The sequence below is a fragment of the Eulemur rufifrons genome, chromosome 9 (genome assembly GCF_041146395.1).
Source record: "Eulemur rufifrons isolate Redbay chromosome 9, OSU_ERuf_1, whole genome shotgun sequence".
NCBI lineage: Eukaryota > Metazoa > Chordata > Mammalia > Primates > Lemuridae > Eulemur > Eulemur rufifrons.
The window spans coordinates 50,797,296-50,820,760 of NC_090991.1; the positions used below are offsets into that span (position 1 = coordinate 50,797,296).

The window sequence follows — 23,465 nt, forward strand, 5'->3', positions numbered from 1 at the left end:
CTTGCCAAAATAAATAACAATCAAAGAGTCAGAAGCCCAAGGGCACAGGTTAAAATGCTTTTGGTTCCCTGCCTAGTGTTTCTAGAAGTTACACTTACTCTTCCTGCCTGGAGGACAGGAGCCTTATTGCTTTTGTGTTTCACACAGCAAACCACACAGTTGGAGATGATGCTGATGGTTATATTTATGCCCAGTTTGCTCCGATGTCCCATAAATGTCCCTTGAGCAGCTCCCGTGGGCCAGGCACAAGGCTCTGCATAGAGGATATAATGAGGAGCAAGAGAGACCCAGTCCTCACCCCGTTACAGCTTACAGGTTGGGGGACTGACCCTTATGTCGGTCACAATAGTGACCACACCAAACTACACCCTGAGATAAAGGTTCAGGGTGACCAAGGAGCAGTCCCACGGCACGGAGGGCTTCCCTGAAGGACTGAAGTTGACCTGAGACATGGAGGATATGTCAGCTGGACAGGACAGGAGGTGGCTGACAGAGGGGTAGAGACACATTGTGTTTTGTTTGTTTGTTTGTTTGTTTTTTGAGACAGAGTCTCACTCTGTTGCCCAGGCTAGAGTGCTGTGGCGTCAGCCTAGCTCACAGCAACCTCCAGCTCCTGGGCTCAAGCAATCCTCCTCCTCAGCCTCCCGAGTAGCTGGGACTACAGGCATGCGCCACCACGCCTGGCTAATTTTTTCTATAGATTTTTAGTTGTCCATATAATTTCTTTCTATTTTTAGTAGAGACAGAGTCTCGCTCTTGCTCAGGCTGGTCTCAAACTCCTCAGCGCAAACTATCCACCCGCCTCGGCCTCTCAGAGTGCTAGGATTACAGGCGTGAGCCACCGCGCCCGGCCGAGACACGTTGTTTTGCCGCATCGTGCTGAGCTTGTCATCGTGACAATCCCCAGAAAACATTATGTGATGGTCAAGCGCGTGGGCTCCAAATCCAGACTGCCTGGGATCGAACCATGACTCTGCCACTTAAAACTGTGTGACCGTGACATATTAATAAATAAATAAATAAATAAAAGCCTGGCGAGGGTGGGACTACACCTGTAGTCCCAGCTACTTGGGAGGCTGAGGCATGAGAATGGCGTGAGATTAGGAGTTCAAGGCTACAGTGAGCTGATTGAGCCTGTGAATAGCCACTGCCTTCCAAAACAAACAAATAAAAATAAAAAAATAAAAGAACCTGTGTGACCTTGGGCAAGTTACTTAACCTCTCTGTGCCTTAGATGTCTCATCTGAAAAAAAGCAAAATAACAATAGTACCTACCTCACAGAAGATTGAGTGGGTTGACCTATGTACCTAACTATTTTTACTCATTTAACAAACGTTCATTGAGCTGGGTGTGAGGGAGCGTGGAAGGAAAGGGGGAAGAATATGTTTTCAGACCACTTGCAAGACAGCAGGGACACATTGGTGAGCTAAGACAGACTCAGCCTCCGCCCTCACGGAGCTTATGATCTAGTGATGGCAAGATAGATACATCACAGAATTATTTCAATCAGGTGTCAGCAAACTACAGCCCACCACTTATTTTTATACAGCTTGCAAGCTAATGATTTTTATATTTTTTTAACAGTTGGGAGAAAAAGCAAAAGAAGAAGGCTATTTGGTGACACATAAGAATTACATGTATCCATATAATAATCAAAATCTCAGTATCCATAAGTAAAGTTTTTTTGGAACACAAGTCTGTTCATTCATTTTTGTAGTATCTATGGTTACTTTTGCACTACAACAGAGAGTTGAGTAGTTGCAACAGTTTTTTGTAGTTTTTGCCCACAGAGCCTAAAACATTTCCTATCTGGCCCTTTACAGAAAAAGTTTTCCAACTCCTGATTTGATCAACGTCAAGGCACGATTGTAGGAAGGAGAGGTAGGTGATGCCAAGAGGAGGAATGATGTGGAGACTCTACCTTGCCGAGGAGGTCAGGGAAACTTCCTGGAGGAAGCAATGCTTGAGCCGCTGTCTGGGATGACAAGAGTTCCCCAGGCAGAGTCAGGACAGTGCTGCCAGCAGGGAGATCTGCAGGGGCAAGGACTCCACGGCCCAGGGAGTGTGGCAGGCAGGCGGGTGACAGAGAACGACTTGAGGCTGGAGCGGTGGGCAAGGGCCAGCCTTTGAAGGGCCCTGTGTCCACCCCAGGGGCCCATCTTTATCCGCAAGTCCTGGAAAGCCACTGCAGGGTTTAAGCAGGGCTGGCGGTAAGGCAAGGTCAGATTCAGATTCACATGTCAGAAAGATCAGTCCACCTACAGCGTTGAAAAGGGATTTGAGGTCTGAGCTGGACAAGCGGTGGTGGCAGATGGTCTGGGAGGGCTGGAGATGAGGGTAATGGTCAGATCAGAGAAATAGGAAGGAGGCAAAGGGAGCGGCACTTGATTATGGGTGGGATATGGGGCATGAGAGACAGAAGGTCAGTGGGGTTTGGCCCCTAAATGGATGCTGGCGCTGCCGTTATAGAAACAGTAGGTACGAAAGCCTGGGGTTAGCAGAGGTGGCATTGGAGGACATTGTCAATGGCAAGGCGGATGGCACCTGGTCTCAAGCAGAAGATGGTGGCGGGGGCGGGGAGGGACAGGCTGAGTTGGGGTGACGGTGAGAAAATCACAAGGAGATAGGCCTGGAGCTCCAGAGAGAGCGGGTGCGCTGAGAGTCCAGGTGAGGAAGGCAGGCAGAAGGAGGGGACCCAGGAGGAACCCCAAAACCACAGCAGCCCCACTCCAACAACTCCCTCCTCGGCTAGAAGGGGCAGAGAGGGTCTATGGGGCGAAGGTTGTGCCCAGGCTGGAGTTCTAGGAGTGCCTGTCTGATTTATGACATTGGGGCGGGGTGCAGACTAGGGACAATCCCAAATCAAAGGGGGTGTGGGGTCACCCTGTGCTTTGTCTTGTCCTGCTGCCCAGCCCTGCCCAGTCCCCAGCGTTAGGCAATCTGCTGCCCTTGCGTGGGAGAGAAGTTGGACATCTCTCCTAAGGGGGTGGGGGCTGCAGTTGGACTGAAGGCGGGGATCATGGCCAGCCCTGGGACAGACTGTGCCCGTCACATATTTGGAGAGACTGCCTAGTCCTCTGGGGCCAGCTGACATGCTGCCACATGCCCTGCTTGGCCTGAGTAGGGAAACAGGCAGGGGCCCGAGGAGGAGAACAGAGGACCTGTCCCTGGAGCTGGTGGGGAAAGAAAGGAGCCTCAGCCCTCAGAAGCATCCAGGAGAGCCCAGACAGACCATGTCCCCACTGCCCGGGCAGAGGGTACCCTGCAAGGACATCGCAGGCTCACAGCCAGAGGCCAAGAGCTGGGGAGAGGGCCGCAGGGACAGGAGCCCATCCGGAGGTTTCAAGTAATTAAAATATTTTTAAAGGATCCCAGGCTCTGGGTTTGGCATATGAAGATCCAGAAATGGGGGAGTGACTTGGGTGACAATACTCCGTTCCTTCATTCAGCCGATGAGTCAGTCGTGGGCAGCACTTTGAGCAGTGCCCAACATGCTGACGCTATCTTGTTACTACTACAGTTATTATCGCCCTGTGCTAGGAGAGGTGCCAAGTGCTGGGGAAGCACAAGAAAGCTCCTGTGCCTCAGGAAGCTTAGTAGGGAGACACACAACACACAGTAGGATTCATGCCTCAACTTGGGGAGTCTGGGAGGTCTTCCTGGAGGAAGGGGCTTCTAAGCTGACACCTGAAGGCCAGTCAGGTAAGAGAAGGATCATGGGGGCAAATGGTTCCAGGGAAGGGGAACACCCATGCACAGGCAAAGATCTCAAGGTGTTGGGCAGACCAGCAATGGAAAGTGGTAGTGGCTGTTATTACTGATGTTATTGTGCTGTTAATTACTAATTACTTGCAATTAATTCCTAAAGATTTATGATTTTGAGCAGGTGCCTCTCTCTGTCTTTGAGCAAATGCCTCAGTTTATTTTTATTTATTTATTTTGAGACAGGACCTCACTGTTACCCAGGCTAGAGGGCAGTGGCGTGATCACAGCTCGTCATAGCTCACTGTAACCCTGAACTCCTGGGCTCAAGTAATCCTCCTGGCTCAGACTCAGCCTCCTGAGTAGCTACAGGCACAGGCACAAACCACACCACTACGCTAGGGTAATTGTTTGTTTGTTTTGTAAGGACAGGGCCTCACTGTTGCCCAGGCTAGTGTCAAACTTCTGGCCTCAAGCCATCCTCCTGCTTTGGCTTCCCAAAGTGCTAGGATTACAGGTGTGAACCGCTGCACTGGACCCCTGTTTCTTTATCTGTAGGATGATGACCCCCCCAACTCAGAGTCCCTGGTCACCCACCCCTCATTGACAATGGCCATCAGCCCTAGCAAAACTGGACCTGGTGACTAGGATGTGAGCTCAGCCCCGCACTTAGGGAACAGAGTCACGGAGGAGGCCTGGGCAAACCTGAGGGACCCTGGCTCTGGGCACTGCGGCCACAGTGACCATGCTCCCAGCCCAGTGGGAGCCTCACCCTGGAGAGGCACCCAGAGTCAAAGTCCAGGATGGTGGAGGGGGTGTTTCCAGAACTTATCAGTTTCACCTTATAAAGTAAAGGTCGAAGTTTACTTTTTTCAGAAAGGGGAAGGAGCTTCCAGGGTGTGAGTCCTTGGGTTCTGCCAACATTCCCAGGGATGGGGAGGGAGGTGGCTGTATCCAGCCTGTTCTGAAGCGACTGCCACTCTCAGGACTAGGCCAGGTGAGATAAGGGGTGCTGAGACGGTGCCAGTATGACCCCCCTGCCCCCCTATAGGACAGGCCTGGGACCATACTTAAAAGCCCAAGGGGCAAACCTTACTGGGTTCCATCCCCTCTTCCTATTGTTTGTTTGCTAAGCTGAATGTCTACCATGTCAAAGCCAACTTTTCCTTGGCAGTTAAAGACCAGGGGCACCAACACCAATCCTGGGACTATCAGCAAGATAATGAATCACAAGAATGGTAATTACTTCTGTCATTAGTAGTATCAAGATACCATCAGGGACTACCAGGAACTGTAATGACTTCTGTCTAAACATATCCTTTCTGCTGCATCAACTTCGGTGCTAAAAAAATTTTTAAAAATAAAAAAAATAAACATTCCTTTCAACCAGACACAAGTATCTCCTGGTAAGTCACCCAGAAGTTAAACCATCCCAGTGGGTGTGAGGTGGTATCTTACTGTGGTTTTGATTTGCATTTCCTTGATAACAAATGTGGTTGACTGGCTGTGTAATCCTAGCACTCTGGGAGGCTGAGGCGGGTGGATCCTTTGAGCTCAGGAGTTCAAGACCAGCCTGAGCAAAGTGAGACCCTGTCTCTACTAAAAAAAAAAAAAAAAAAAAAAATAGAAAGCAATTAGCTGGACAACTAAAAAATTAGCCGGGCATGGTGGCTCATGCCTGTACTCCCAGCTACTTCAGAGGCTGGGACAGGATTGCTTGAGCCCAGGAGTTTGAGATTGCTGTGAGCTAGGTTGACACCACTGCACTCTAGCCTGGGCAACATAGCAAGACTCTGTCTCAAAAAAAAAAAAAAACTTAGAATTTATCTAGCAGATTTTCCAGTTCTCACCGAAAGACCCCCTCAAAAAAAAAAAAAAAAAATCCATTGCCTAATCACATTCATGAAGATTTACTTCTTTTTTTTTTTTTTTTTTAATTTATTTTATTTTATTTTTTTTTTGAGACAGAGTCTCACTCTGTTGCCCAGGCTAGAGTGAGTGCCGTGGCGTCAGCCTAGCTCACAGCAACCTCAAACTCCTGAGCTCAAGCGATCCTCCTGTCTCAGCCTCCCGAGTAGCTGGGACTACAGGCATGCGCCACCATGCCCGGCTAATTTTTTCTATATATATTTTTAGCTGTCCATATAATTTCTTTCTATTTTTAGTAGAGGTGGGGTCTCGCTCTTGCTCAGGCTGGTCTCGAACTCCTGAGCTCAAAGGATCTGCCCACCTCGGCCTCCCAGAGTGCTAGGATTACAGGTGTGAGCCACCGCGCCTGGCCCAACCTCACTCTTTCATGTGGATGTCCAGTTGTTCCAGCACAGTTTTGCTTAAAAGACCCTTCTTTCTACATTGAATGGTCTCAGCATCCTTAAGGAAAATCAATTGACCATAAATGTAAGGGGCCAGTCTCAGTTCTATTCCACTGATCTATATGTCTAGCTTTCTGCCAGTTCCATATTTTTTTTTTTTAAGGGATCTTGCTGTCACCCAGGGTAGAGGGCAGTGGTGTCATTGAAACCGCCCTTCAAAAACAGGGTGCAAGGCAAGTACAGTGGTAAGGTCCTAGCTAAAAATAATGATAATAATTAGTAACTGTCCCCTTGTAATTGCCACTCCGGAGCAACACACCTGCTGACCATAAACATTCTTAACTTCTCAAAGCTGGTGTCCATAAAGATTCTTAACTTTCCCCATAGGTAATATCATCTTTTCCAAACCTAAAGGTAGTTCCTAAGATATCTTCCAGGTCCCACGTTCCAATGCATTGACTGACCCACCAAGAAACCCACTCAACAGCTCATACCAAGAAACCCACTCAACTGGAATTGTGACCCCAGGGGCTGAAACAACACAAGAAGATGATTTCTACATCCCTATAATTTTGCCCCCATTAACGAACCTAATGGCCTAATCCCTTGCCTGTCAAACTACCCTTAAAATCCCTTCTCCCTTGCCTGGGCGCGGTGACTCACGCCTGTAATCCTAGCACTCTGGGAGGCCGAGGCGGGTGGATCACTCGAGGTCAGGAGTTCGAGAGCAGCCTGAGCAAGAGCAAGACCCCCATCTCTACCAAAAATAGAAAGAAATTATCCGGCCAACTAAAAAAAAATATATATACATATATATATATAAAAAATTAGCCAGGTATGGTGGTGCATGCCTGTAGTCCCCGCAAGGCTGGGACAGGAGGATGGCTTGAGCCCAGGAGTTTGAAGTTGCTGTGAGCTAGGCTGACGCCACAGCACTCACTCTAGCCCGGGCAACAGAGCAAGATTCTGTCTCAAAAAAATAAATAAATAAAAATAAAAACCCTTCTCCCAAATTCTCAGAGAGGCAGATTTGAAAAATTTCTCCCGTGTCCCCGCTTAGCGCTATGAGGAACAAACAGACTTTCTCAGCCCTAAAACCTGCTGACTCAGCACACTGGCTTCTTCTGGGGCAGCAGCAAATGAACCTGGTTGGGCAGCCTCAGACTCCTGGGTTTAATGGATCGTCCTGCCTCAGGCTCCTGAGTAGCTCCAGCTCCTGGCTGATTTTTTTTTTTTTCTTTCTTATTTTTGTAGGTGGAGGGGGGCGGGTCTCCCTATGTTGCTCAGGCTGGTCTTGAACTCCTGGTCTCAAGCAATCCTTCCACCTCAGCCTCCCAAAGTGCTGGGATTACAGGCGTGAGCCACCGCGCCCGGCCAACTTTGTAGTAATTTAATGAATTTTAAATGACTCACGTCAAGGGCTGTCCAGATAGGGGAGAAGCTTGAAAAGGGCCTATAGTTCTAGGGGCCGCACATGGACGTGGTGGGTGTCCCCACACGTTTCCAGGGCTTGAGGGGTCTGTCTGGGCCCCCGCAGGTGCAGCCTTCAAAGATCTAGGCTTTCATTGGAAGGACCCCTGGGCAGCTAAAGCCCACAAAGAAGGGGTCCTCCACCTTGGCCTCTGCCTCGTCCCCACCCTACTTCCGCCGCCGGGAGGTCTAGTCTCTTTTGCCACGCTTTCTCCCGCCCACTGCTGGGGCCCTAGAACCGGAGCCAGGAATGCAGGCTCCGGAAAGCGTGCATCTGGGCTACGCAAAGTACACGCTAAGCCCAGGCAAACATCCCCGCCGCGCCCGCGTCCGTCTGGAGCCGGGCGGGGAGATGGGTCCTCGGCCGGGTCCCTTTCCCCTAACCCCGCCACCCCCAGGAGGATTCGGGAGGTGAGTCCCCGCCCTCCCAGGCCGCGGCTCTGGCCCAGTCCCCGCCCACCCTTCCCTGGACCCGTCGTCCCCGCCGTCCCCGCCTTCCCCGCCGCGGGCTTGGCGAGTCTCCGGGCGCCACGCTCGGCGGGAGTGGAGCCGCCTCTCCGCCGGGCCGGTGCGAGCCGGTGAGCGGGCTTCCGGGCCCCCACGGCTTCCAGGGCGTCCCTCCCGCCTGGGTCCCCCGCTGGCGCAGTCGCAGACCCCTCGCGTGGGCCTCCGGATCCCTTCCCGCCGGTGGCGGGCTCAGTAGGGGTGAGGATCCGGAAAAGTCTTCCTGTCCCAGTCCTGGGTTGCCCCACCCCCAGGCTGGCTTTCCAAGCCTGGGGTGACTGAGCTCTGAGGGGGGCTCCCCAGAGGGTCTCCTTGTCCTCCACAGCCTGGGGTTGGGGGGCCGGGAGCCGCCTGGGCGTCCCGGAAGCCCTACCCAGAGGAGATGGGTCCTGGGAAAGGCGGGAAAGCAGAGTAGAAACCAGTGGGGAGGGGACCAGGGTGAGAGGAAGTCATGGAGTCCGTGTTGCCTAGCCCATCCCCCTTCCTGGCTGTGCTCTGCAGGGCCCCTGCCTCTGCGGGGAATGTGGGGGAGGCACGATTGGGGACAAGAGAAAGGAGGAGGGTGACTTGCCCCAGCTCATCCACCTCTGGAGCCACCTCTCCTCTGCCCCTCCTGGCCAGGCACAGGAGTCAGCCCCACGCTGGGGGCTGACCCCTTCTGCTGCCCACCGTGTCCTGGGCTCCAGGCTGGGGAGCCTCCTTGATACAGGAGCTGGGGATGGAGCGGTCCCCAAGGCCTGCCTGGGGCTACCCATCCTTAGGCAGCTTCCAGGGCTGGGGGTTGGTTCCTGGGCCTCTTCTACCATGGCAGAAGAGCAAGGAAGAGGGAGAGGAGGCCACCCCTCCACTCTGGATACCGGCCCCCTAACCCCAAACCCCCACATGAGAGCATCGGCTCACCCCTGTGACCAAGCCTGCAAGCTCCAAGGGTCAGGGAAAGGATTCTGAAGGCCTACTGAGGCCCCTGTTATCAGACAGGGAGCACTAAAAGCATAGACTGGGGGCTGTGTGAGATGGGAGAAGGACCAGAACCATCATCTAAACTTTTGCCCTGCCCACAAACCAACTTCATGCCATCTGGCCATGAAGTTGGTCTCACTGGGCCTGGGGGTCTCTGAGAGCTGAGGTTGGCAGCTTCTGTGGCCCAGCCTCATCCCTAGTCCCAGGAAGTGAGAGGGAAGTGTCTTGGCCCTGTCTCCCTCCTGGCCCCCACACACACCAGGCAGTGACTCGTGGTTCCCAGTGCAAAGAAGCCAGAGCCCAGCCCCATCTCTTTGCCCTGCTGAGTCTTCTGGAATGGACCTGCCTGCCAGGAAGCCAGGTCACCCCTGGTCCTGGGCTCGTCTGCCCCTTGGGGAACACAGGTGGGTCCCACTAATATTCTCTTTTGTGCGTGGCCAGAGGCTGGGTGGCTGTGCATGAGCAGGTCCCGGCTCATGGTGTGGAAGAGGGTGGGAGGGTTAGGGGTGATGATAGTTCGCTTCAGTGTGGTGTGGAGCACCTGTAAGGAGAGAAAACAGAAAGGGGCCTAGCTCAGCCTGGGGTGGGGGGATCAGGGGAGCTTCCTAAAGGTGCTGCAAGGGCTGAGTCTTGAAAGATCAGTTGGACATCTCTGGCTAAGAATTTTGAAACCACATCAGCCAAGGTCATGAGGAGGGGCCAGCTTGATGGGGGAGGGGCTGGAGGACCAAGTGGACATAAACACTATGCACGTGACCTGGCAGTTGCTGGGCGAGGGGATGGCCCTCTCACGGAAGGCTGAGTCTGCGGGGGTGCTCCCAGAGGGAGGCCGGCGTCCTGAGACCTTGGAGGCAGGGTTCCCAGCGTGCACAGACAGCAAAGGTGCACGGGGTTTCCTTGGCTGTGATTGGCCTGCAGCCCAGGACCAGGAGAGGCCTGGAGAAAGGAGATGCTCAGAAGAGCCAGCCCCCCTGAAAGGTTCCACCGGGAAGGTGGGATGCTGAGTGAAGGTCACAGGAGCCTGAGCAAAGTCCCCAAAAAGACTGCCTAGAAAAGTGGATGCTTCTCCACAGAGGGGCAGGCCTAGGAGGAACAAGACGGGACCAGAGTGGGGCAGGGGGACAGGGAGTGGGGAAGGGCAGGAGGGAGCAGGAAGGCTGGTGGGCTCTTCTGAGACAGAGAGGGGAAGGTGGCAGGTGGGAAGGCCGGGAGGAGGGGCGAGCTATGGAGAAGGGAGTGGAAGCCTGACATTCAGGGCAGCGCTGAGAGGATCAAGTGGCACCTGTGGCCTTTGCATTTGCTGAGGGAACAGAAATCCTGGAAGAGGCGAGAGCCGGTTTGCTGGAGAAGTCCGCGTCTGAGGTATTGCCCGGAGGAGGGCGGGGGATCAGGGCTGCGAGGGGCTCTAGCGCCAGAGGTCCCATGCGGCGGGCAGGATGTGCTCCCTGCCCTGCACGCAGGGTCACACACACCTGAGGTTGTGACAAATGGGACGCCCACCTTGGCAGGGCTCCTGGGGTCCCCTGGGAGGGAGGAGGGTGATAGGCCCTGAGGAGGCAGTTCAGGGTGGATCCGGCTTGGGTGCTCTTTTAAAACTCCTAGCTCTGGGGGAGGAGTGGGGTGCTGGGCTTGGCAGGAAGAGGGGGTTCATATTTCTGGGAGTTTCCAGAGTTTCCCTGGAACTTCTCGGACCAGGGCGAAAGGGAGGGATGCTGTAGGAACAGCAGCTCTGGCTTAACTGCGGTGAAGGCGTGAAGGTGAAGGCTGCTCCCTCCCACCGCCTGCCACAGCCTGGAGCCCAGAGCTGAGAGCACGGTGAGGGCCGGTAGGGGGACCAGGGAGCAGGAGCCAGAACGGGAAGGTGGGAGGGAGATTGGAAAAGGGCTCTGAATTTGGGGAGGGGGCCTTGGGACTTTGGAGGCCTGGTTATGGCAGCTTCTGTGATGAGGGGCCGTGGCCTGGGCAGTGGCGCCCAACTGAGATAGGACTGGCTGCACCTTTCAGAGCCAGAGATTTGAGGGAGTGTGTGTGAGCGCAGTATGGGACTACGTGTGTTTGTGGGCCTGTGTGTGTATGGGTCTGAATGCCTACATAGTGTGTGACTGTATGTATCTCTTATGTGTGTTTGCATGAGTGTCTATGTCTATGTAGTACGTGTCTCCAGACTTTGCTGTGTGTGTGTCTATGTGAGTGTCTTCATATGAGTTGGGGCGCCCGTGTGGATCTGTGTCTACCTGTGTGTGTGTCTGTCTTTGTGCTTGTCTGTGTGAGTGTGCACTCTGTGGTCTATGTGTCCATGTGTGACTGTGTGTGCATGTGTGTCTGTGTGCCTGTGTGTGTGTGTGTGTGTGTGGTGGAGAAGCCCTTGCAGGTGGTAGATCTTTATTCAGCATGGTTGTGGAACTTGACTCTTGGCCTTGAGCGCCTTGTGAAAGGAGCATTGTAGTGTGATTTCGAAGGTCCTTCAGGTGAGACCTGTGCCTTCGCAAAGCTGCTGGTTGGGCACCGGCTTGTGGAGCTGTTGTGTGTACACTCCGTGAGGCACCCAGCGCTGGCTTGCTCCCCGGGGCCTTCACAACAGCACTGACAGTGACCTTTGCTGTTCATGAGCCATTGCGAAAGTCTGTTGGTATGCAGGGAGCCTCATTGAAAATGTGTCTGTGTGTGCCTCTGGGGGTGTCGGGACCACACTGGCCCCAGAGTCTGCTCTGTGCTACAAGCAGTTACTGAGCTAGTGAGGAGACCCACCTGCTGATGGCGAGTGATGTCATAACTGGAAAGAATCCCACCCCCTTGCCTTGTGCCGGCAACTGCCGCCGCACTGCCCTGCGCCTCCTGTCCTTCCCACCGCCTCCTGCCAGGCTGGCTCTGGGAAGTGGGTGAAAGGAGATGCCAAAAGCAAGGCGTGGGCCCCTGGCCACCTCCCAGGGGTGGTGCTCCTCTGTGACACCTGGTGCTGGAGCATGAGGAAGGGACGGTCTCAGCCACCCAGGAAGGAGGCAGGTAGGCCAGGGAAGACTGGTGGCCTGCCAACAACCGGGCTCTATTCTGTACTCTCCCCAGGCGGCAGTCACAGTGGCGGTGAGGCTGTGGTGGGTAGCTCAGGATGCCCCAGGCCCTGGAGCAAGCAGACGGCGGCTGGGCCTGGGTGGTACTGCTGGCCACGCTGGTGAGCCAGGGCCTCACCCTGGGCTTCCCCACTTGCATTGGCGTCTTCTTCACGGAACTGCAGCATGACTTCCAGGCCAGCAACAGCGAGACCTCCTGGTTCCCCTCCGTGCAGTTAGCTGTGCTCCACGCTGGCGGTGAGCAGTTGGGGCAGGGCCGAGGGAGGGGTGAAAGAGGGCCTGGGGTGGCAGAGAAGGCCACACCTCCCTAGCCCCCTGGGTCCCTCTCTCTGAGGCCACAGTCTTTGCCCCCAGGGTGAATTCCTAATATTTCACCTGATTTCAGTGGGGCCCCCTGGCTGGAATTCAGCTGGGTAGGGCTGTGTCCCCAGGAGGCTGGGCTGGGCAGGAGGAGAGAGTGGGAAGGGGCCTAAGATGCATAGCCAGGTGGTGGGATTGATCCAGAGGACAGACATAGGCATAGCCAGACTGGGAGGAGCTGGCGTTGGGGCCAGCACACCCAGATGCTACCGTTTTCCAGCTGGGTGAACTCTCTGAACTTCAGTTTCTTCCTCCAGCATCCTGTCCGTCTCCCACATAGGGTGGTAGGGAAGACCAGTGGGTGCCAGGAGGTGCTGGGCGTCAGAAGATATATGCAGCTGAATTATTAGTATTTTCGAGACCCTCACTGGGGGCTTCAGGATGAGAAAGAGGACACAAGGAAGATACCAGGAATAAGAGGGGGCAAGGCAAGAGCCCCATCTCTTCCTGGGGCTCCCTGCAGAGGGAGGTTGCCAAGGCTGGGGTGACGGAAGGAGGGCAGTCCCTCTCTCCTCACACCACTCGCCTCAGAGGCCTCTGTTCCCTGGCTGGCTTCTCCAGGAATGGGACCACCTAACCCTGGCCCCAGCAACGGGGACAGGGCAGGAGGCTTCTCCATAGCAGTCCTGGACGCAGGGACCTGCCCCAGCTCCTGGGAGCTCTCCAGGGAGACTGCACAGACAGCGACCGCAGGGGGCCTGGGCAGCGGGAGCCCCACCCAACGGCCCACAGAGCTCTCCCCGTGCCTGTGTTTGCTGGCTTCAGCTGACCCTATCTCCCTGGCCACCTCCTTGCCCCTCCCTCCAGCTGCCACCAGCAGCCCACCTGCTATTCCAGGTCCTTTCCTCAAACTGGGAGGGAGGTCAGAGTGAGGGAGATTGCCATGGTCCTGGAGGAACCCCACATTAGCCTCCTGGGGCTTGGGCTCAGAGGAAAGGGAAAGGCCAGGCCTGGCCCAGACCGCATGGCCTTTTGGCCTGCAAAGTTGTGGCTAAGAGGGGGAACTTCAGAGTGTTCCTTCTTACACAGGCAGAGAGGGGCCCGGGCCAGGAGCTGAGAACTGGGCATCCGGTGAGGACCCCACCCCCTAGCCAGCTTTGGGCTCACGCCTTGCGGGCACGTCTGTCTGTTCATGTCTCTGTCTCACATGCACGCTCTTGAGCCCATGCTCATTCAGAGTATTGTAGAAATTTTATTTTATTTTTTTATTTCTTATTTTTTTTGGAGACAGAGTCTTGCTCTGTTGCCCAGGCTAGAGTGCCAGGCCAGAATGCCCAGCTCACAGCAACCTCAAACTCCTGGGCTCAAGCAATCCTTCTGCCTCAGCCTCCCGAATAGCTGGGACTACAGGCATGCGCCACCGTGCCCTGCTTATTTTTTCTATATATTTTTAGTTGTCCAGATAATTCCTTTCTATTTTTTTGGTAGAGAGGGGGGTCTCGCTCTTGCTCAGGCTGGTCCCGAACTCCCAATCTCAAACTATCCGCCCGCCTCGGCCTCCCATAGTGCTAGGATTACAGGTGTGAGCCACGCCCAGCCTTGTAGAAATTTTAAACTTGAATCATCATCGATCCTTTCCAGCTCCCTTGCCCCCACAGTGAAGAAAGCACAAAGTGCACGGCCAAGGTTGCACAGTAGGTTCTCGGCAGAAGCAACGCCCCACAGGGAAAACACCCTGTCTCCTTGGGCGCCCCACTACCCTCAGCTATGCAGCTGGCCCACGTCCCAACCCCTACCCCGTACTGCATGACTCAGGGCTTTCTCCAATGTCACCTTCCTTCCTCAGGCGAACGTCTCAGGAACGAGGAAGATGTATGGATCAGAGCCTTGCCTCTCCCTATACAATGGCAGAGATAACTGGTCACCAGCCTCTGCTTGATTATCTCTGAGGACGGGCTGCTCACTTCCTATGTCACTCATACTGACACGGGCTCACACCACACATTCCCTCTCCACCTCAAGCACACACGTGCACCATGCGTGTGCGCGCACACGCGCGCACACACACACACACACACACTTTCCTTGTCCCTTTGGCCGCACTCTGGGAGAGTAACTTGGAGACGCTCCACTATGTGTGCTCCGGGCAGGGCACTTGGTGAATGGGGCCCGTGCGAGGTGTCCAGGAGCAGCCATTGGCTCTTTTCTACTCACTGGGGTGTGGGCAGGTGAGAAAGCTGGGGGCGGTGGGGAACAGACCCCTCTCCACATGGAGCCAAACCTCTAGGTACAGATGTCAGTGGTGGCTGAAGGTAATGGGGGAGGGGAGAGCATATCCTGCCTGATTTTCTCCAGAACACTCCAGAGGCCAGGGCCCCCGCCAACTGTACAGGTTGGAAGGTGGTGGGAGGGCTCCAGCCAAACTTCTTGAGGATGGGGGGCAGGTCGGACAGGGGCTTGAAGTATGCACCACAATTTAGATGCCCTGGGATGCCCCCACCCCCGACAGACCCCAAGCGAGGGCTGCCCACTCAAGTCATGAACTAATCCTGTTTCACCTGGGTGGAACTGCCTGACGTTGGTGCAATGCAGGGCCTTGGTCGCTCCCTGGGGATCCCTGTCAGGGTCAGACATCACCCAGTCTGACCCCTCCCTCTGTAGGGGAAGAAACTGAAGCACAGAGAGGTATCAGGCCTTGCTTGGGCCACACAGTCGTGGCAGGGTGGGGACTGGAACCTAGGCCTGCAGGCTCCAGGGCTCCTGCCCTTGAAGCCACCTGGCGAGTTCCCACTAGAACTGCCCTCCCCCAGCCGGCTGCCCTCCTCCCTCTTGACCTGCTCTTTCAGCTGCCACCTGCTGGCTGTCTCCTCCCCACAGGGCCCCTGTGCAGCGTCCTGGTGGAGCGCTTTGGCTGCCGAGTGACTTCGATGCTCGGGGGCGTGCTGGCCAGCCTGGGCATGGTGGCCGGCTCCTTCTCCCACACCCTCAGCCAGCTCTACCTCACGGCAGGATTCATCACAGGTGACTGTCGTTCCAGCTCCAGAAAACCTACTAAAAAGTTCCAGGCACGAGTGGATGGGGCAGGCAAGCCTCTTAATCTCCTGGAACTGCTTACGGTCTAGTGAGGGGGACAGACAACGATCAGATACATAAGAATGTCTAAACGCTCCGCCCACAGCAATGCATGAAAACGCAGGACAGGTGAAGTGATAGCATCCTGGCTGGGAGTGGGGGTGAGGGTGGGCAGACAATTAAACAGGTCAGGAGGTGAAACACCAGGACACCCAATGCAGACAGTGGAGCAGGGCTGGGCAGGGGGTGCTGTCCAACAGCATGGTCCGGGAGGGCCTCGGAGAGAAGGTGACCTTTGAGCAGAGACCTGAGGGAATCCCACACAAGGCTCTCTGGGGAAGAGCATTCCAGGTGGAGGGAACAGCAAGTGCAAAGTTCAGGAAGTTCAGGAGCAGCAAGGTGGCCAGTAGGTTAGAGGCAAATAGGTCAGAACAAGACAGTTGAAGAGGTGTAGTGGGGGCTGGAAGGTTCTGTAGTGACAGGGGAGCCATCTGAGGGATTCGGGCAGGGGGGTGATATTTGTGAGGCATTGCACTGGGGCGGTGTTGAGAATGCACCGGGGCACGGTCGCAGGCCAGGTGTGAGGCGGTGGCAGCTTAAACCCGCGGGTGCAACAGTGGTGACGAGAAGAGGTGAGGCTCGTCGAGATTGTGTGCGAGGTGTGGGAAGAAGAGTCAAGAAGGGTGACACCAGCCGGGCGCGGTGGCTCACGCCTGTGATCCTAGCACTTGGGAGGCCGAGGCGGGTGGATTGTTTGAGCTCAGGAGTTCGAGACCAGCCTGAGCAAGAGCGAAACCCCGTCTACTAAAAAAGTAGAAAGAAATTAGCTGGACAACTAAAAATATATAGAAAAAAATTAGCCAGGCATGGTGGCGCATGCCTGTACTCCCAGCTACTCGGGAGGCTGAGACAGGAGGATCGCTTGAGCCCAGGAGTTTGAGGTTGCTGTGAGCTAGGCACTCTAGCCTGGCACTCTAGCCCGGGCAACAGAGCAAGACTCTGTCTCCAAAAAAAAAAAAAGCAAACAGGAGGAAGGGAACGGGGGGAGGAGACGGCAGAGGTAAACAACACTGCTGAGGCATTTTGATGGGAAGGGACCAGAGAAACAGGCCAGAACCAAGGTGTTGTAGGGTTAAGAGAGGCTTTGGGGGTTTTTTAATGGGAAAAGTACCAGTGAGGGATACTGATCTAGTAGAGAGGAGGACGATGCAGGAGAGGGCGAGTTGCTGGAGGATACCTCTGAGTAGACAGGACACAGGGCAGAAGAGGGACAGCCGAGGGGGGCGTGGGTGGGCCAAGTCACGGCGGGTGGGAGGCCACTCAGTGTGCGTGGGGAGGTGGCGTTGGCCTGCACAGGGGAAGAAGAGGCCTGCGTGGTCTTGGGGCGGGGAGAGCCCGCAAGGGCATGACCGAGGGAGCCGCAGTGACATCACGGGCAACTGCAGCCCCGAGGCCAGCGGTCACATGTGGTCTCGAGCTTTCTCTCCAGCATGCTCAGCTGTGCAGGTGCAGGCGTGCAGCAGATGGGAGGCTGGGAAGGCCCCTCTGGGCAGGTGGTGTGTGAGCTGAGACACGAGTGGGAAGTCAGGAGGAAGCATCCAGAGGGAGAGAAAGAAGCTTGATCCTAGTGAGTGACAGGGAGTGGCCTGAGATGACATCTCAGAGGTGGACTGGAGCCAACTGGCACAGGCCTTCCAGGGCATAGTAGATGCTTTGGCTATTCTTCAAGTGTGATGGGAAGTCTTTGGAAGGTGTTAAGCAAGAAGGGACTTAGTTCAATTTAGGTTTTTAAAAGATCCCTGGGGTGCAAGGGGAGGGCAGATCTGGGGTGGGACACTAACAGGGAGATGGCGAGGCAGGCTGATTCCGTCTTCAGTCCCTGGGGACTTGGAGGTGGGTCTGGGCTAGAAGCGAAGGAGTGGGGAGACATGTGCAATGACCCCTGACCCCGCTCTGGGTGCAGGTGGAAGGCCCTAGAACTCCCCCAAGCTGGTTTCCTCTCTCCCATCGCAGGCCTGGGTATGTGCTTCAGCTTCCAGTCCGGCATAACGGTGCTGGGACTCTACTTCATCCACCGGCGGGCGCTGGCCAATGCACTGGCCTCAACAGGCGTCTCCCTCGGCATCACACTCTGGCCGCTGCTGTCGCTCTACCTGCTCGAGGACCTGGGCTGGAGGGGAGCCTTCCTTGTCTTCGGCGGGGTCCTTCTCCACTGCTGCGTCTGTGGGGCCATCCTGAGGCCTGTGGCCACTAACAGGGCCCTTGAGACCAGAGAAGTTCCCCTTCTACCTCCCAAGACACCTGCCCTGGGCTGTCTGGCAGTATGTGGCCGGACCATCCAGCGCCACCTGGCCTTCGACATCCTGCGGCACAACGTGCGCTACTGCGTCTTCACGCTGGGGATGACGTGGATGATCATGGGCTTCCCGCTGCCACATGTCTTCCTGGTGCCATATGCCACATGGCATGGTGTGGACGAGCAGCGGGCAGCACTGCTCATCTCCATCATTGGCCTTAGCAACATCTTCCTGCGGCCTGTGACCGGGCTGGTGGCAAACCAGCGGGCCTTTGCCAAGCACCGCAAGTACCTGTTCTGCCTGGCAATTCTGCTCAATGGGCTCACCAACCTGGTGTGCGCAGTGTCGGCCGACTTCCGGGTGCTGGTGGGCTACTGCCTGGTGTACAGTGTGTCCATGAGCGGCATTGGTGCCCTCATGTTCCAGGTCCTGATGGACCTTGTCCCCATGGATCGATTCCCCAGCGCCCTGGGCCTCCTCACCACCCTGGAAGCCATCACTATCCTCATCTCCCCGCCACTGGCTGGTGAGGCCCTGGGGGAGGGAGCTGCCAGGTGTGGCCTGGGGTGGGAGGGAGTGGGAACAGGGGTGCACAGATTGGGCCCAGGCCAGCATCTCCAGAGGACTGTGCCACAGCTGGTTCCTCAACTGGCACTCGGGGTATGAACAGCAAAAAGCATGGGTTTGTGTGCCAGACCAACCCGCATCCTTCATCTTCCTCCTGTGCCTCTGTTTTCCCATCAGTAAAGTGGGGATAGGTAGAATCTCCTCACAGGCTTTTTGTGAGGGTCCAAGTCACATGGCAGAGGGCTTAGTAGAGAATCTTGGTGCGTAGTCAGCACTGTGCCAGTTTTTGCTGTTATGAACATCATGGTTCTGCTTCCTGCCTGTGGGACCTGGGCAAGTCATTCTCTGAGACACAGTGTCACCTACAAAATGCAGACAAGAATACCTGCCCTAACCATATATTCACCTGTGCCAGTTGCTGGGTGTTCTTGGCTGAATACCAACGTCCTCACCCTCTGGGGGCCTACCTTCTGGTGGGAGGAGTTGGGAACTAAAGCAAAGAGATACATTTGTGACCACATGGTGATTTACGCTGGGAGGGAAACAAACAGAATATAGAGAGAGAGAGACCAGCCCTGGCAACACAGTGAGACCCAATCTCTACAAAAAATTTAAAAATTCAGCAGGTGTGGTGACATGTGCCTGTAGTCTCAGCTACTCGGGAGGCTGAGGTAGGAGGAGCGCTTGAGCCCAGAAGTTGGAGGCTGCAGTGAGCTATGATGACGCCACTTCACTCTACCTGGGGTAACAGAGTGAAACCCGGTCTCAAAAAAAAAAAAAAAAAGAAGTAGTAGAGACCCACAGGAGAGCAGCGGAGAGCGTGACATCCTAGCAAATGAGGGAAGGTCTGCAAAGCCCTTGGTGCTGGAGCAGCCAACACACAACATGTGGTGGTGGTTATTACAGTAAAACCCAGGAGGTTGACTCCAGCCCAATGGGGACACTTCTTCCAAGTGTGGCATTGGAAGTCCCAGTTTTCAAGGGAGTTGTCCAAGCAAACAAGTGGAGAGAGCTATCCAGGAGGTGTGGGTGACTCTAGCTCCCTGTCGCCAAGGGTAAGGGGGTCATGCCCTTATGTTCTTTACCAGCCTGCAGGGAAAGCAGGCCAGAGTACGTTCAGTGTTTCTTCCCTGCTGTTCATTCTATAACCATCCATCAGTGCCTAGGGGTGCCAGCCACGATTCCTAGTACAAAAGAGACAAAAATGAAATCCCTGCTCTCAGAGAGCACACTTTAGTTGGGGGAGACCTGGTGGCCCCAGGCAGTGGCCTACTAACTTGCTCTCTGTCCCACAGGGTTCCTCCTGGATACCACCAACAACTTCAGCTACATTTTCTACATGTCAAGCTTCATCCTCATTTCAGCTGCCCTCTTCATGGGTGGCAGCTTCTACTTCCTGCAGAAGAAGGAGCAGCAAGGCAGGCAAGCTAAGGAGGAAGGAGCCAGAGTAGAGGCTGCTCCAGAGTGGAGCCATACCTTGGAAGGCAAAGACGGTCCGGAGAAGCAGCTGTGCCCTGAGATTATGTATGTGACCAGCGTCTGAGCCCGGGGGTCAGTGAGTGACCATAGTCTCAGCCCAGGAATGGGACCTGCAGCTGCTTCACCAGGGGCTGGGGTGAAGGGTGGCCCAGGAAGCCTGGATCTAAGGCTGTCCACACTCCACAAGCTGGGACTCAGCTAGGAGCTGGGATCACGGAGGCAGCCTCTAAACATTCAAGATTCCTTCCAGCCAGCAGAATCCAGAAGCAGCCCTCTCGACTGTTCTTGGACAGCAGGGGGACCCGGGTCTGCCATGGCCAGCTCAGTTCAGCTGGCTGCTCATTGCTGCTCCTACAACTCCACACTACACATTCCAGCGCAGCTGGGATGCCTCCGACATCATTCCTCTTTGTCTTTCTCTGGCCTCCAGACAGTTCTGAAGAGCTCAGCTTCCTCCAGGGTCTTCTTGCCCCCTTCTTCCCAAGTGACCCAGCCCTTACCTTTAAGGCAGCCAAGGCTGGTGGTGTGGCTGCCCCACGCAGGTCGCTGGCCCTCACGCTGACTGTGAGAGGTGGTGGTGGAGGGCCAGGCTGAGGGGTTGGCCTGGATGCAGGATTGGGCAGATTCAAGGTCGAGTGGAGTGCCCATCCTGGCACCTGCACAGAGGGCAGGAGGGGAGCCCCTGGCTTGGGTCCTAGAATCGGTGAAGTATGAAGGGTCCTCTGCAGTCTCAGCAGGGCCTGCTCAGGGGCTTCCTCCCTCCTTTGCCTCTCTGGAAGGCAAAAGACAGTTCTAAGAAGTAGCTGTGCCCTGAGATCATGTATGTGACCAGTGTCTGAGCCCAGAGGTCAGTGAGTGACCATAGTCTCAGCCCAGGAATGGGACCTCCAGCTGCTTCACCAGGGGCTGGGGTGAAGGGTGGCCCAGGAAGCCTGGATTTTAGGCTGTCCAGGCTCTACGAGTTGGGACTCAGCTAGGAGCTGGGACCATAGAGGCAGCCTCTAAACACTCAGGGTTCCTCCAGGCAGCAGAATCCAGGAGCAGCCCTCCCGACTGTTCTCAGACACGAAGGTACCCTTGGTGGGGAAGGTTAATGCTGGGGTCGGGGGAAGCCAGACATTTGACTGACCAGGGCAGGGTGGCTTGCTAGGCAGCCTGAAGACTGCTGTGAAATGAGGCTGCTTCTGCACCAGAAGCCTCTCTGCTCCCCTTCCTGTCCTCCTGAGGCCCTTTTCTCCCCGCCTTGTTAGAGGTGTTAGCCCTGGTGTAAGTTTCAGGCTGGGCCAGCTGCCAGTCCAGCCTGCTTCCTGTCAGCCTGAGCCCGGGGCCTGGAGGTCAGAGCTCCCCCAATACAGGTCATCACCCAGGGACTGGCTGTCATCAGCCTAGGCCTGTCCCAGCAGGGTACCAAGGGAATGGGAAAACAGAGTGTGTTTGAATTAAACACAAAAATGTTCCTTGCAGCAGGTCATAAACTCTGTGAACTAATAAAGCTGGGAAACAGGCCTGGAGTGTTTCCCTCCCCCTTCCTTTCTCCCTGCTTGGCAGGGGCAGCTCAGGACACTGTTGATTCAGGCTCAGCCAAGCTCCAGCGAGAAAACCTTATCGGGAGAATCAATTTTATTTTCATGAACGGATGCCAGTCTTCCTCCTCCACATGTCCAGCTGGCGAGAATAAGCATCCTTGGGGATGTCCTGTATCCTCCAGGACCCTGCCATGAGTGCCCCCTTATGGCCAAATTGGGTACTGCAGAGCTGAGACAAAGGGCTCTGGGCTGGGGTAGAGACCTGAGTTCATGTTTGGCTCTGCCACAATTTGCCATGTGACTTTGGATAAATTGTTTTGACCATCTCTGAGCCTTGAAAAAGTAGGAAGTTAGCCTGGATAAGCTAAAGTCTCTTCCAGTTTGAAAAGTCTGACTCTGTGAATGTCCGGAGACCCTCACAGCCTTCTGGCAACTCCCTACCCAGGCTTGTACTTGGCCACGATCCGTAGCTCATGCTGTGAAGGAAGAACACTCAGACACATGTCACCAGGTCTTGTCTGCTTCTCCATCTCAACTGAGTGGAAAAGGAAGGAGTTGGGGCTGGCGGGTAGGTGCTATTGGTGCCAATATTGACCAGACTTTGATATCTTGTGCATCCCCTAATAGGCCTCCTTCCTGAAAACATTTAAGGAAAGACAATAGGGAACTTTGACCTCATCTGCCCCCAGGCAAGAATGACAATAATCTCTGGGTAGAATTCCTTCAACAAATATTGAGCATTTACTGTGTGCCAAGGACTGGGCCAAGGGGAATCAGACCTGGTTGCTACCCTCAGCACAAAACCAAGGGCTAGAATTCTTCCTCAAGGAGTGGCTCTGAAGCCTTAGCATCAGACCAGACACAAGGGAGGATGGAGTGGCCCATCTGATTCCAGGACCCACACTGAGCTGATTTCCTGGGAATCCTCTAGAAAGGGCCTGGGACAGTTCTTGGCCAGAGAGGAGCAGAGCTGACTTCCGTCCTGTCTCTCAAGCCCTGGGCTGCCCCCTTTGCTGCTCTGTCCAGGGAAAGGCAGAGAAAGCCCCTGGCCACTTTGGGCTGAGATGCACTTGCCCAGGCCACACAGACTTCCCACAGAAGCCAAAGGGCATAGTGAGAGGCCTGGGGCCACCACCCTCACTGAGAGCAGCCAGAGTACCCAAGCACCCAGACTAAGATCAAAACTCCTGCCCCAGAGGTGTGCACAGGGCAGGGGCTGACCACAGGAACCCGAAACCTCAGAGGTGGGGGCTGCTTTCAATGGGGCTGCAGCAGGCTGGAGTGTAGTAGCCACTCTGCCCTATCCAGGCCCAGGGCCAAAGGACAGCCCTTGCTCTTGTCAGCCTAAAAAACAGAGGCTCTCTAAAATATTTATCTGGCAATAGGGCATTGCCATGGGAATACACATGCCACAGTAAACCATGTGCATATTCAGGATGTTAAGGAAGACAAGATAAGATTTTATTTATTTATTTTTTTTGAGACAGAGTCTCATTCTGCTGCCCTGGCTAGAGTGCCGTGGCGTCAGCCTAGCTCACAGCAACCTCGAACTCCTGGGCTCAAGCAATCCTCCTGCCTCAGCCTCCCAAGTAGCTGGGACTACAGGCATGCACCACCATGCCTGGCTAATTTTATATATGTATATTTTTTTAGTTGTCCAGCTAATTTCTTTCTATTTTTTTAGTAGAGACAGGCTGGTCTTGCTCAGGCTGGTCTCGAACTCCTGAGGTCAAACGATCCACCCACCTCAGCCTCCCAGTAGCTGGGACTACAGGTGCACCTGCCACCACACTGGCCTCTTTTTATTTTTTGGATGGGAGTAATGCTACATTGCCCAGGCTGGAGTGCAGTGGCTATTCACAGGTGCGATCCTGCCACACTGTAGCCTCAAACTCAGGGCTCAAGCCATTGTGCTCCTCAGCCTTCTGAGTAGCTGGGACTACAGGAGCAAGCCACCTGGCACTATTTGTCAGGGTTTTTTAAACATTTGACTCCGTTTTGATTCTGACAAATTTCACACCCTCAGGAAGCTCACAGCCTAAGCCCCACATTTTCAAACACAATGGAAGTGTGGCTACGCCATCTCCCTTCCTGGTCCTCTGTTCCCTGTGACCACGAGGTCTCAGTCACACATCACCTTCCTGAGAAGCTCCGAGAAGGAACTGGCCAAGAGACTTGAGCATCTAGGGCTCCACAACCCAGAAAGC

The 23,465-nt window shown here is 54.9% G+C and overlaps 1 protein-coding gene across 5 annotated transcripts; it reads left to right on the forward strand.

Annotated features, from left to right (window-relative positions):
• The first annotated feature begins 3,049 nt into the window (after nucleotides 1–3,049).
• SLC16A5 (solute carrier family 16 member 5) lies at nucleotides 3,050–21,238 on the forward strand. Of its 5 annotated transcripts, XM_069482828.1 has the most exons (6): nucleotides 7,703–8,190; nucleotides 9,212–9,353; nucleotides 12,013–12,254; nucleotides 15,195–15,338; nucleotides 17,403–18,212; nucleotides 19,549–21,238. In XM_069482828.1, exons 3-6 carry the CDS (start codon nucleotides 12,056–12,058, stop codon nucleotides 19,794–19,796), a joined length of 1,401 nt encoding a protein of 466 aa, XP_069338929.1. In that variant the 5' UTR covers nucleotides 7,703–8,190; nucleotides 9,212–9,353; nucleotides 12,013–12,055; the 3' UTR covers nucleotides 19,797–21,238. The 5 variants fall into 5 exon arrangements, with proteins under 5 accessions (XP_069338930.1, XP_069338931.1, XP_069338929.1 ...); XM_069482829.1 differs by lacking the exons at nucleotides 7,703–8,190; nucleotides 9,212–9,353 and adding an exon at nucleotides 3,050–3,347; XM_069482830.1 differs by lacking the exons at nucleotides 7,703–8,190; nucleotides 9,212–9,353 and adding an exon at nucleotides 7,282–7,371.
• The last annotated feature ends 2,227 nt before the right edge of the window (nucleotides 21,239–23,465 follow it).